Genomic DNA, 14339 nt, shown 5'->3' with positions numbered 1-14339 from the left:
AAAGTGTTACAATCTTTGCATTAGTTGTTTAAATCTGTTCAGTTCTTATAGTTACACCAAAAGTATCATGGGACAAATGTAGGTACTTCCATTTGATTTGCGCCCTGCCCCTATTCATTTATATTACATGTCACCATCTGTGGTGTGGACCACGGTGCCACATGTGGTTTCACTCTGTATGCTCTGTGAGAAGGAGCCTTGCGTGTGATTTGCCGTAGTGGCTGGGCTGGGTAGCTTAAGCAGTAAGCATCTCACATTTGCTATTTTTAACCACGAAGTAATGGATTTGGAATGTTCTGGAAAATAATGTCCAAAGCACAGGAAGGGGAAAAAAAACATCTGTGGCCACATTTTTTTTTTTTTTTGTTTCGATTTAGTTGCACTCCCCCTCAAAATAGATAATTTACTGTTGAAGTTGATGTAGTTCCTCAATGAACATGGCTTAGTCTACTTTAAATGAGGCTTTGCATTATAAAATACTGTAATCACTTCAGTAATCGTTGACATCATGTGAATCACGATTTGCGGCTGCTTTAAATGAGTCTTGACACCGCAGATGGAGGAAGGAACAAAAGAATTGCCTCTAAGTCATATTCTTCCCCCTCCCTAATAGGGTGTTTAATGATGTCTTAATTTCCTTTCTTATGTCACGTTAAAAGATTCGCCACTGAGACAGTCAGTGGCGACGTGTAATTAGTGTAATAACTGAGCGAAGGGTCACATCCTCTCCCTCCACATGCACTAGAAGTAGGTCAGATTTTGTGTGTGTGTGTGTGTCTGTCTCTGTATGTGTGTTAAGTGGGTTTCAGAAAGTGGGGGATTTGCAAAAGAGAAGTGCATTGACTGGTATCTGGGCTGGAAATCTGACACTTCCTTTAAAAGCATGTACAATAATTATGTCAGACAACGTAGGCCCGAGAAGTGATCCATTATTTACGTATTCACAAGTTTAGAATCTAGGGCAGCTACATTTTTTTCCCTCCATAACTCACACTTTGAGTAACTGTGTTGGTTCCAGAGGACTTTAAATGAGAAATAATCAGAACCAAAAGTGCACCTTTGAGATATCATATTATAACTCTTTGCATTCAGGTGTTCAGTCCTTGAAGATCCTAGTTAAAGATGTGAACATTTAAGGTTTCATTAAAGATTGCTGTGTTTATTGAGGAATCCATGTGGTTAATACAAAGTCTATTATTTAATTCACATGCCAGTCTCTGCTGGAACTGAGGATGTGTTTAAATGAGAATTTTTACTTGCAGATCATAGTCATAATATCTTCACACTTCTCTCATACATTGTTGAAACATTTCCAAGACACTGCAGTTCTGATTTCCTCACATTGCACTTGTCATGTTAATCGTGTGGGAATTACAGCAACATGTCAGAATACGTAGGAAAGCATGCATACGCTGCAGTGTTTGTGCCCTTCATTGCTGTTCCAAAGGCAAGCGTTTTCTGCACGTGTGTTCCTGCATGGATGATACAAGAAAAAGGGAGGCGGGTGCTGAGCTGCTGTACATAGGATGTGCGTAGGTTCTGTAAGAGTAATGGTGGGCAGCTCTTCCATACCAACGGGGAGCGCTTCAAAGTGGTTCTTTAAAAAGAACTCTGCTTCAGTCACATTGGAGGCAGTTTGACGCATTTTGACAACATGCGAAACAGCTAGAGGCATATAAGGAGAGCAATACAGAATTTTAAAGTATAAATTCTCATCTCATCAATCATGAATTTAATTGTTAATTTGCAACAATGAGAAGCATTTAAATTACACTCGGAACTGTTGTTAGCCCTTATAAATGAAAGGTAAGTCTGTATTAAACTGAACTAAAGGAAGTATGAAAAAAAGAATTTAAAGTTGTGTGATTATTAGAATAAAAAGGCAATGTTGTGCACGTGACTCACAGAGAAGCTAGATTTTGACGGGTGCATATGAAAGAAAGGTGCAGTGCAGTGACCCAGGGCTGCCGGGCTGCTCGCTCACATGCCAAAGCCAAAAGGCAAAGCTCGTGCTTGCCTGCTTACCCATCTGGGGTCCTTCAGGAACACAAGACACAGTTCATACACCCAGACTTCCAAGCATGACAAACTTGCATGCATGCATTCCATGGAAGTGCATCACTGTCTCCTGAGGAAAAGGAAAGGCTGGCTTTCTAAGTGTTTAACCTGCAAGCTTTGTCTCTTAGGATTCATCATGGGAGTGCATTCATATAAATGTGCATATGCATTAGAGGATATATATTTCTTGTTGTTGTTGGGGGGGTGTTATGATTTTTATGAGAGACTGTGGGGGAAAACTCACTACCTAACTGTCAGTTCTCAGAAATTTCCCTCTACTGAACAGAACTAGGCTGTTTTGCTTACTGTCACTGAGTGATCTGATATCCCTCCTCTGCGTGACAGTTTGTAGCACAGGTCCTGGTAGCCATGGGTAGCCATCTAATCCGCCACAGATGGAGAACTCTTCATTCAACCTACACATCGCCATGCCATTCATTAAACTCTGGAAGTGCAAAGTAGGGAATTATTTTCTTCGCTGGTTTTAGTCTACTTAGACATTTTGTCACTTAACAGATATCTGGAAAGATTCCCAGTCACACAGTAGATCTTGTTAGTCATTGTTCATCTGTTGTTTGATGAATGAGATGATTATTTTTTGTTCAATTGGATTTATTAATATCATAGCTTGATTAGTCCATGTAACAAAAACAAGCACTCACTCTTCTGTACAGACATGGAAGCCTTGACTTTACGTTCATCTTACCTTAACATTATAAAATCTTCTTTAAAAATATTACCCACACATACAAAAAAAAATGAGCTCAACAAGTGGTCATTCCTCTCAGGAGAGCTATTTAAACCCAATGATCTTTGACCAGTGATTGCATATTAATGATCAAGAAACTGACCTCACAGCCAATTATAAGGTTGGGGAAACCTGCAGTCAGCTGAGACTGAAGAAGTCACTTGGATGAGAGACAAAACGTTTCTCTCACAGAAAACGCTACGTCCAGATGAACAGAATCAACTTTTTGTTATTTAACCCCCACTGAAATTGACTCCACATCAGTCACCACTGAATCAGCCTGTGATCCTGTGATGTCATATCCTTTAACCAAATGTGTTTAAGCAGTCCTTAGCATTAGCAGCAGAGGACATGAAGTTATGGGGCTACACAGTAAATCCATAGCTGTTTATGTAACTGGCACCGACCTTTTCTAAGAACTCTGGGAACAGAAGGCTCTGTTGCTGGTTACATAGCTACAACAGGGTGGAGGTGATACTGCCTGCAGCAAGCAGGTATTTATGGTCACAAGCCTGCACTCATATTGTAAGCTGTAAATGGCCTAAGCTCTTTGGCTGCTGGTCTACATGATAAACAAGCCTTTTTTAGGGATTAGAGACCTGCTCTGTTAGGCACCAACAGTAGCCAGGAACTTATGACCTTTAACCTCTAAGTAAGACAGTTATACTTTATCCAGATTGACACAGTGATGCAGAGGTCTTTCTGTGTGGGTCAAGCCACATTATTGTACCCTTCTTCAAGACCAGCCTCTTCAACAGAGCTGGTCATTGCAATCAGGATTGGAAATAAGTTGATGACACTGACATTCAAAGATCATTTAGCTCTGAATTGAACACCTTGTGCAGGGACTGCACCATATGCACATCTGCTGCCTGGTGTTCGAGTTAATGTTGGTGACTAACATGGTGAACCTGTCTGACATTATCTTTGCTTGCCTGTGGCTTTAGGGACATACTGCACAATCATTTTTGACACACTTCCCTGTCGAGGATAACACCTCCGGTTTGGCTTCCTATTACCAGCCTGTCCAATGTGATAGTGAAGAATTACACAATAATAACCCTTCTCAGTTTTGATTTTCACAGTTACATACTGCTCTTCTGACGCTCCTTGTTATGCTTTTTGGACTTCTTTGCCATTTATAGTTATCGGAGTGCTACGCAGTAAAGCATGTCATCCACCCAGAGATAAGAACGCATGCCACACAGGCGTTTCACATGCCTGTCTATCAATAAGAGGCACAGAGAGGGTTTTGAATGCTACTAGCGATTACTGTAGCTCGTGTTGAGTACATTACCAAAGGTGGCTATAAAAAGGTCAGAAGCAGGAAAGGACAGTGATAAAATAGGTGACAAACTGTTTGTCATCATCATCATAATCTCTTCCTTTGGTGTTTGAGGTTTTATGCCGTTTAAGAAAAAAAATTGATTTAGCAGCCAGACCAGTGACAAACTGGTTTACATGCCGAGAAGCACAAGTTCAGTTATATCCAGTGATAGAAATGTGGTGATAGTGGTCAACAGAACAGTTCATGTCAGTGGGTCAGGATGAAAAAAGGATGGAAGGAGTAGAGGAGTGGTTTTAAGTGGAGGGTTATCTGGGGTTGTCTGCTAAGATATTTACATTTATCTCTCTGGGACTGAAGGAGAAAACTCTGGTCTCCGATGTCTGGAGTTTGTTAACTAAATGCCTAACAAGCCAGACAGACAGACCCACACATCAGCACTGTGTCCCGCTCTGCCCTCACCGCTTCTTTACCAGACAGCCGATGGCCATCTGTGGAAAAATGTTTGCATATAGACTAGGAAAAAGCAGTGAATGAGACGTCCTTACAAGTGGAAAAAGAGAAGGTTTTAGAATGAGACTTGTGTGTGCATGCATGAGGTTGGTTTAACGCGAATTAATATTTGTACCAGCTCTTCTGCAAAAGCTCCCTGATAAATAATATATTGGCATATCAGCAGAGCTGAAAACACACTACGTGCATAGCTCAGTTGATTTCAAAATGGTTGGACTGCAAACATGGCAAATTACGCTTAATGCCTTATTTCCACATAATCCAGTAATAATCCTGATTATAGCTTTGAACAAAATACACTGAACTCTAATCACTCTCAGAAATATTCGGCCATGTTGTGCTTTGTTGTACGTCCTCGACGTCTCCCTGGTGCAGCTGCGTGTATCGCTCAAGGCTGCTGTAAACGAGTAGCATGTGAATAAGTGACAACTGATGTATGTGCAGACGAGGGTTTGAGATGAGACACGCAGATATACATTACACAGATAAAGAGAAAAGGGGGGCTCTGCTTTGTCCTGTGAATAGAACTGATTAAATGGACAGATGTCCTGATAGTCATCATGCAAACGCCCAGAATGAAAGGCTGTGTGTGTCTGCGTGTGTGTGTGTGTTGTGACTTCCTAACTTTTACTCACGCAGCCTGAATCAGGGCTCCTCCTAGTTCACTCCCCAAACATGCAGTGTTTGTTGAAGCACACACTCACGCACACATTACTGGCGTAATGGCTGTAATGGCTTGCTCTTATGTTCTTATCAACACCATCCACACTGACCCCCACCCCTCACCCACACAAATACACATATGCACACAGACAGATATACTCTATGCAGCACTTACATGTATCCAACAGTCTTAAAGAGCATAGCAGAGAGCTGTCTTGCCCATCTTGCAACTTGGTACAGTGAAGCCCTGCTCTGGTCCCTTGAGTTTGTCTCCTGTAAGCGTCCCAAGAGATCGTTTCTGAGTCTTGGTCGCTCCACTAAGTCTACTGCCTCCTAATGTCTCTCCACCTTTCCCTCCAGGCTAGCTGAAAGACAGCCCCTGCTAATGGAGCAGTGATTGTGTTATAGCCACAATTATCTCTTTTTACCTCTCAACTCGGGTCCATTAGCAGGATAGATAGTACCTGGGGCTTGTCTTCAGTCACAGAATAAGGTACTGTCAGGATGATGGACTACATGAGCTGAGAGAGGTCCTGGAAATGCCATTATACCACCACCATGCCTTTTATCACCAGGTGAAACTTATTGTAATGTAGGCGAGACAAGTATCCATACCTAGATATATTAAATACATGCAGATGATAAACCGTCTCGTTGTTAACCCGTAATTTTGAGATGGACAAGACTCAAGCCAAATCTGTCATGGGTGGAGGCTGACACCCCAAAGACTACAGAATACTGCCTACATCTAGCTACTGAAGCAAGGGTGTTACAGACGAAAGTCCGTTTTTGGTTGCTCTTATTGAATGTAAAAGGAGACTAATTTAAATAGCTTGACATCACAAGTAAAGAGAGATGCCATATTTTATTTGTTAGGGTGCACTGATCCTCTAAGAGCCTTTAGACCTTTGATACATAGTTACAGTGGGCTACACATTCAATGCTTTGTTTAAAGAACTCCCCCAATCTGCATGAACTTGCCTGAGGCTATTGAACAAGACAAACAACTACCACACTGTATTTCATGTTTTGCTGTACACACAGCCGCCCTGCCCTATTGTTCCTTTTTTATTTATCTAATTATGCTTTTGTTTCCTCTTTGTTACTTTTTCCTTTGTAGACGAGCTCACCTGCGGCTGTGTCTGGAGCGGTTGAAGGCCCTCATACCCCTAGGACCTGACTGCAGCCGTCACACTACCTTGGGCCTGCTCAACAAAGCCAAAGCACACATAAAGGTACATATGATTACCCAGCTCTTAGCTAAAGCTGGTCCTGTTTTTTTTTTTTTTTTGATAAACAGAACAAAGAAACTGCAAGCTTTAAGTCATAAAAAAGGATAAGTGGTGGTATTAGAAATAAGACTATCAATAAAATACTAATGGTGGTGTACTTGACGGTACATAAATATTAGGCGACTTAATTTCTTCAGTATTAAAGATGCCTTTCTGAAGGTTTTTAAACTGAGTGGTGACCAGCTGACTATGAAAACCTTATTATTCATTTGGTCAGAAAAAAAATGAGGAAAAGAAAGGGTGCAAATTACCAAAGACTCACAAGTTGGTGCCTCATGATTGGGTTAAAAATATGCGAGGAGAGATTTTTCAAAGGTTAATGAGCATCAGTGCTCATGCAGAGCCAGTCCTGTTGGTGTCCTCTGAGAACCAGCCCCCATTTAGACAGATTTCTGAATGAGATGTTAGATAGTGTTGTGTGGCAAAGGATTTCAGTTGAACTTGCCTGAGAACGGTCAGTCCGTTAAGTATTTGGCCCCAGTAATTTGATGTTGTCTTGGGTTCAACATCAGGCTTCTTGTGGTGTAACTGGTTCTAGACTGGGCACTCAATTACGGATCAGTGGGAAAAAGGTATTCAAAGCAGGTGCCAGAAAGGACCTTTTTTCCATTTGGAGATGCACTTAAAATTAACCCTGAAACCCACTATTTTCTGGAACATATTTTCTTTAAGCATTGGCTCAGAAAGACATCTGCATGTTTGAAGAATGCTATGATCATGAAGGAAAATGCACCATCACACACTTTCACCTGCAAAGGGCCTCAGAAAATGACCGAATATCCACTTGATGTAAAAATCTGTTCAGAACTTGTGGACTAGATAACCCCCCCCCCAAAAAAAAAAAAAAAAAAAAAAAGCTTTGTGCCAGTTATTCAAATGAAGGGTTGTTAGATAGATCACTGAATAATTTGAAATATGTCATTCGTCGCACATGAAAAAATATTTTGCTTGGAAAAACCAAACTCGTGTTTACCTTTATGATAAAATGAATCCACAGTAATTGTGCATGCAGTGTAACACTTCACACTTTGTTATCCACTTTAAAAGCAGGCATGTGACTGCCTGAGAGTGAGCAGTCTGTAAGGGGAAAGTGAGGCATAGCATGCACTCACGTAACAGACAGGACATGTACAAAGGCGATATTGTTGTTGAGGTGGGCCTCCGCCAGCTCTGCCGCTCGCACTTCTGCTGCTGCTGTCAACTTGAGTCTCTTCATCGCTTATTGATGGCCTATTGTTTTGGTCTGTCGCTGGGAGTCACACTCATTAATGTTGGCACCCATGACATAAGGCTGCAAGGTTACATCACAATGTGGCTGTATCGGGCCCTGCCACGGCCTTCATTTGTATCATAATGGTGCAAGGCGTAAACAAGCCGACACGGTGTAAACAAGACAGGTGAGGAAAATCATTTAGGGGTGTCGTGGCTGACAGCAGGAAAATCCGAGGGGACAAACTTGTTTAATTTGCTGAATACTAAAGAGCTTCTGGGGCATTGTCCATGTGTTTGTAGTTTCACACCCTTTTACGGAGGCTTGATGGCCGTGAATTCTCTGGACAATTACCTTTTCTGTTCTCACATGGGCTCAATCTGACACCACAGAGCGTTTGTGGGGAGCTGGCGGAGTAAAGTCCGTTCAGTCTGAGCCCATTGATTCAGACATTTGTGTTCTCACATGAATGTATGAAAAAGGCCTGTTTCTTTGCTGGCTATTCATTTATCTAACCTCTTTTCTCAACATTATTTTTACGAGGCCTTCCTCTTGCTTACACACTTAACCCTCCTGTGCATTCTCCGGGATATTGGCAAGCCTTGAAAAGCAATGAATTCATTTACAACCTAGTAAGACTTCAGAAAGTATTAACAAGCATCGAGTTGTTTTGCAAAGCTGCTGAATGTCTTTCTTCCTCCCTGTCATAGACAGTAAAGTTTTTTTTATAACCAATGACCCCTAAAAGTCATGAATGTGACTATTTAGCACAACACAATTTCTATAATGTCTTTTGGTGAAGACCACTAATGCCCTGTCTATAGGTTTTGGTACCCACAGTTATGACCTTTTTTTGTCTCCTCTTTTCTTTCACCTGACCAGAAACTTGAAGAGGTGGACAGGAAGAGCCAGTACCAGCTGGAGTCTCTGGAGCGCGAGCAGAGGCACCTTCAGCGTCAGCTGGAGTTGCTGAGTGGAGGCAGTGGTGCTGCAGCCCAGAACAGCCCAGGGGAGGGAGAGAGGATACGCATGGACAGTGTGGGCTCCACCCTCTGCTCCGACCGCTCTGACTCTGATCAAGGTATGTAAGGTGACAGGCATGATTTTTAATTAAGCAGCTACACGGTCATCAAAACATGTTTTCACACATGGACTTGGTACAATTTCAGGAGAATTTTTTTTCTTTACATGTAGCACGCAGCAGAACCTACTCTGTGGTTTAAGCAAAGGAGTCTGGATAAAATGTGCAGCATGCATGACGCCCGTTTGTTAGGGATAAATTCACAAGGATATTAGTTGTGCTCCGCTATCTCCCATCACAAGGACTTTACAATAGGGGGCCAGCAGGTTAAAAAACAGCTCATTTCTAGTATGAGTACACTGGACATTTGTGCTCTCACACGCACCTCTGTCATGACTGCAGTGCATGTGTGAAAACAGCTAGAGCCTCCAGCTGCTGTCGGTCTAATTTTATAGCACTGAGGTTGAGTTGGTCAGAGCTCCTCTGAGACTGCATGTCGAGGTGCTGATGAAGGAGATCAAATTTAAAATGCAAAATGTTTCCTGAACTGAAGCAAAACCAACATGGTGTTCATCTGTTTGTTTGTAATGATGTCAAGTATGAGGGACATGTTTTCCTTTTTATTTTATGTTAAAATGACTCTAACCTAACAGAGAAGCATTAAAGCCATCATTAGTGTATACTGTGTCACCCTGGTTGTGAGATGACAATTTTAACCACTGAAAATGAAAATGACTACAATCTCCTTTCTTTCATATTCAGTGTTTTTGTTTTCATTAAGTGCTGTGGCACAAGCCAGATACTGTGTAAGATACTGTGTCATCATACAGTACAGCATGTTGCTGTATAAGTAATGCCTATCTCTAAGATATTGTATCTTTAAAAAACCCCAAAACAAAACCAAAAACAAACAAATTTCTGGCACCACTGTTATCCAAAGGAGAAAACAACATAGCAAACAATATAAAATTTTGGAAGTTTCTTAAAATATCCAGAAATAAAGTATCAGCAGAGAATAGTTTTGTTAATAATCCTAAATAAAAGTGGAAATATGTTGAATTGATCTGTTCTTCTCCCCTTTCATCATTTTTTCCATCCTACAGAGGAGATTGAGGTGGACGTGGAAAGCACGGAGTTCTCCCATGGAGAGCTGGACAGTGTGAGCACAGCCAGCACCAGCGACCTGGACGACCACAGCAGCCTCCAGAGCATGGCCAGTGACGAGGGCTACTCCTCCTGCAGCGTCAAACTTGCCTTCTCCTCCTAGAGCCCCGCCCCACCGACGTGACCACCACCACGTTCCTGCCAAACTTGCCCGCCCTCCCATCTGTTATATCCATCCAGCCATGCCTATGAAACACACACATCCAGTCTCATCTCCGATGACTGGCATGCACCCAGCTAATAGTGTTCCCCCTTTGCTCCCAGCCTCTTTTTTTTTTTTTTTCTTTTTTTTGCCCCACCCTTCCCCTCCACGCTGCTCAACCCACTTTTGGAGGCGTTCCAGTGAGAGCTCTTTCTCGCCTCTGAACTTTGAACCGCTCCGACCAACGCTGACACCAGGGACCCAGACACAGACTGCCAATTGGTTCAAATCTTATTTTAAAAGGAGGAACAGAGACGTAGACATCTTGAAGTTTGAAGCCACAACATAAAATTAACTGCTGATTTTTATCTGCTATTTCCACACATCTTTAAATCCCCAAATTTGTTTAAAATTACACAGCCCCAAATTTGACTAAAATGCTCTTTAAGTAATATAATTGTCTGTTTGGTTCTGTCTAATGTGGGTGTTTGTCTATATCTTATTATTCTGGTGTTGGGCCTGGCTAAATCTGGACATTGAGGCTGAACTTCGCCATATCTACACAGCTCGTCCCCGCAGCCCTGAATTTCTTCCTCGTCTTATCGAGGTTTTTCTTTTCTTTTCATATTACCTGTGTTCTACACCACAGAAGCTCTGACACTTGAATTGGTGCTATTGTGAAAGAAACCCACCAACCAACCAATGGGGGAAGCAGATCAGATCCACCACTATGCTTTTAAAGCGAACAAAGCGCATCTGTCGTGATTGTTTCCGACCACACACGGAGGAAAACAAGCCACAAAAATGGAGGGAAAAAAATAAGAAAACATTCCTGTCGAATGTGGGTGCTCAGTGCATTTTCAAAGAGTGGAAATTGTAACTTTATGTGTGTGTGTGTGTGTGTGTGTGCGTGTGTGTGTTTTGTTTTGGTTTCTTTCCCCTCGACAAGCAGCTACTACAAGCTATCCTGCACTTATCTACTTTAGAGCTGTCCATAGAAATGGCACAAACCAAGAAGGAAGAAACACACACACACAAAAACAACAGCAACAAGGGAAAATAAAATCCAAACAACAAGCTTTGGAACAGATGTCCAACTTCTCTCCAGCAGTAACAAGCAATAACTCGTGTAGTTTTTTGTTTCATCAGTTTGAACTCCTTACCGTTTTTTTTTTTTTCTTTCTTTTCTTTTTTCTCCCTCAAAACTCATGTGACCGTCCACATTTTTTTTTTTTGTACATACAGATAGCTTAATAAATAAAACTTTAAAAATGAGTTCAAAAAAAGTAGTGCTTACAGATAGAACTATTGCCTCTGTTGCTGTTTGACCTGTGTTTATTGTGCATTTTTAAATTGAAAGTTTGGAACAATTTTTACCCGCCCCGAGGAGGTAAAAGGAACGTTATCCTCGATAGAAACAGTAGAACGACTTTCCATCCAGTTGTAAACAGCAATCCAAAATGGCATTTGTTGGAAAATGCAGACTTTGTTTGGCACTGGTTTTTTTTTTGTTTGTTTGTTTTTTTTAAATCAATTAGACAGTTTTTATTCTCTTTTTTGTGAATGGCGGTTTAAGTAAAAAGAAAAAAAAATATTATATGGCATTCCAATGGTGGTCAGGTGATCTGTGGAGGGAAAGTTTGAAGTGTTGGAAAAAGAAAACGGGTTGTATGATGTCAATGTACTCCATCCCTACTCCACCGGCATTAAGAATTGCACTTCGGCTGCAGTTCGCTTTGTTTTTCTTTACCACTGTCGTGTTGCGCTGCCAACCATTATTTTGTGTGTGAGAGAAAAAAACTCAGAATATGATGAATATTTATTCTGCAATCCCTCAAAGAACACGCAATGGGGAGAAGGTTAACTTATTTTGTTTCTGTCTTATTTTACTCTTCTCTTTGATGTTTATTCCTCACTCCTTATTTTTAAAAAAAAAATCTATATTTTATGGATTATTGTTAAGGGTCTTTTTTTTTTTCTTTCTGTTTTTTGCGGGGTGGGTGGGAGAGGGGTTAAGAAAATGTAGCCATTATTTTGTTTTCATTTTTTTTTGCTGTTTTATTCAATGGACACTTGAAATGTAATTGGCCCTAAGCTGCTCCTAGTGCTGAGCCTCGCCTGTTTAGAGTCACCAGCCTTGTCTAGGGCTGACTCCCCAGCCACACACCAGGCCTGTGAGGAGCATCACAGACCTGAAACAGCAGCACAGGCTGAACCTTTATACCCATTCTGCTGTCGCAAGGTGAAATGCTCTCGACTTTGTTTCCGGGTCTGTGCTGAGGGGAGCTAATTCTGCACAAGACTCACCCATAGCCAAGACTTTACTGGCAAATATTGAGCCGGCTGCTACGTAATAAAAGGGGTCTAAAACTCCGCTTTCCTCTATTAGGAGGATTGTAGTCTCTATTAGACTTGTTTTAGTTGACAAAATGTGTCTTACATTTACAACTCCTCCGACTGAGGATTTAAAGAAATAAAAACACAAAAGAACAAAACCTTTGGTTTCTCTGATGGACATCGTTACGGTGTAGAGTTCGACATGTACGCTCTTTGCGGAGCTCTGTTGAGGTTGTTGGACTTGGCACTAAATCAGAAAGTCACCACTTTTGGTGCTCAGATATTAAAAAAAAAAAAAATGCCAAAACCACCTCAGAACACCTCAGTGTCCTCTCTCTTTATCTCTTTCTCTCTCTCTCTGTGGGGGACAGTTTACATTTATTCTGCCCCGTTTTAAGTTATTACCTTTATCTGATCTTTGTTTCTGCTTTCTTCTTATGTTGGTTTTATGAAACTGCACTGCTGACACAACAAAGGTCTCAGTGTTTTGCGACAAATGAATTTCTCTTCTTGTTCAGACCTCGATCAGTTCTTTGCAGTGTTTTAACCTGCTCACACAGTACACAATGTTGTGTTTTACTGTGATGGGACAAACTGAGTGTTTATCACAAAATGTGTGTCATTTTGTCCCACATGGTAAAATGCTCAGATGCGAGACGATTCCAGGACGGGTTTAAAAAAAAAAAAAAAAAACCAACTAAAAGAACTGGTTTTACTGAGGCCAGGTCTGTCCTCACTCATGTGAGTCTACTATGTGTGTGTGTGCATGGGTGTATGTGTGTGTGTGATCTCTGTGTTCTTACTAAAGCTGAGCTTTAGAAAGGCACCTAGTCCATGACTAGTCTGCACAGATGTCAGTGGGCTGTTTGCCACTTTGATACTCAGTAAATATCACACTTCTGAAGGCTGTTTGTCATTTAAAAAAAAAAAAAAAAAGGCAAGCTCTCCAGTGCAAGACGCAAAAACAAAAGATGTTCAGTCCAGTGCAGAATAGTCCTGGATCAGTTGATTGAGAGGTCTGACAAAACATTTCTGGCCATGCTGCAAAATTCATTAGCATATCCTCATCACAAAGTTGTATTTTTACCTCTGTGTTTAAGGTTTCAATGGTGGTTAGGGGAGAGCTTGGCCAGAAGTGCACCAGCCCCGTGAAGTGGAAGTTGCAGTGTCCTTTGTAAAACCCCACTCCACTCTGGTGTCAGTCTCTCAGGGGGTTGATTTGAGCAAACGGGTCCACAAAGTCAAGTTAGCCCAACCAAACAAGCAGTCCCAAGTGCAGTAGGGAGCCCTCCTGTTGTTCTGAACCTGTGGCCATCCTTTGTAAAACATGCACTCTGATGATGATTCTAGCTGTGTAAGTTGATGATGCAATACTTAAAATAAAAACACCAAGATTTTCAAACCTGAAGGACTGAACCGAGCTTTTAATACTGTGAAATGTATCACTGCTGAATGTATTGTAAAGCAAATGGCTTACGCCAAGTTAAATACATGTCACTCCAAAGCATCATATATTCAAAATACCTTTAAGCTTTGATACACACACACACACATATATATATAACACCCATCTCGCCCCTGCGGGCGGTTTATCCTTCAAGCTCGGGTCCTCTACCACAGGCCTGGGAGCTTGAGGGTCCTGCGCAGTATCTTAGCTGTTCCCAGGACTGCGCTCTTCTGGACAGAGATCTCCGATGTTGTTCCCGGGATCTGCTGGAGCCACTCGCCTAGCTTGGGAGTCACCGCACCTAGTGCTCCGATTACCACGGGGACCACCGTTACCTTCATATATATATATGTTACCTGTTAAGTCACCTGTTAATCACATGATTCCCATTTACCCAATGTGCACAAATCTTGACAAAGCAATTTTGTTCCACAATTGATGTGTCATTTTCATAATGAA

General features: G+C 41.6%; 1 protein-coding gene across 2 annotated transcripts in view; it reads left to right on the top strand.

The window, feature by feature from the left end:
* Positions 1 to 13841, top strand: part of mxi1 (max interactor 1, dimerization protein) — a 31721-nt gene extending 17880 nt beyond the window's left edge. For both annotated transcript variants that reach the window (XM_063476610.2, XM_063476611.1), the window contains exons 4-6: positions 6388 to 6502; positions 8652 to 8850; positions 9894 to 13841. In XM_063476610.2, the coding sequence (XP_063332680.1) occupies positions 6388 to 6502; positions 8652 to 8850; positions 9894 to 10057 (478 nt within the window). In that variant the 3' untranslated portion in view covers positions 10058 to 13841. The remainder of the gene's footprint in view (positions 1 to 6387; positions 6503 to 8651; positions 8851 to 9893) is intronic.
* The last annotated feature ends 498 nt before the right edge of the window (positions 13842 to 14339 follow it).

Source organism: Pelmatolapia mariae, linkage group LG6 (genome assembly GCF_036321145.2).
Source record: "Pelmatolapia mariae isolate MD_Pm_ZW linkage group LG6, Pm_UMD_F_2, whole genome shotgun sequence".
NCBI lineage: Eukaryota > Metazoa > Chordata > Actinopteri > Cichliformes > Cichlidae > Pelmatolapia > Pelmatolapia mariae.
The sequence above is the reverse complement of the archived record's forward strand: the minus strand, read 5'-3'. Positions and strand labels throughout refer to the sequence as shown.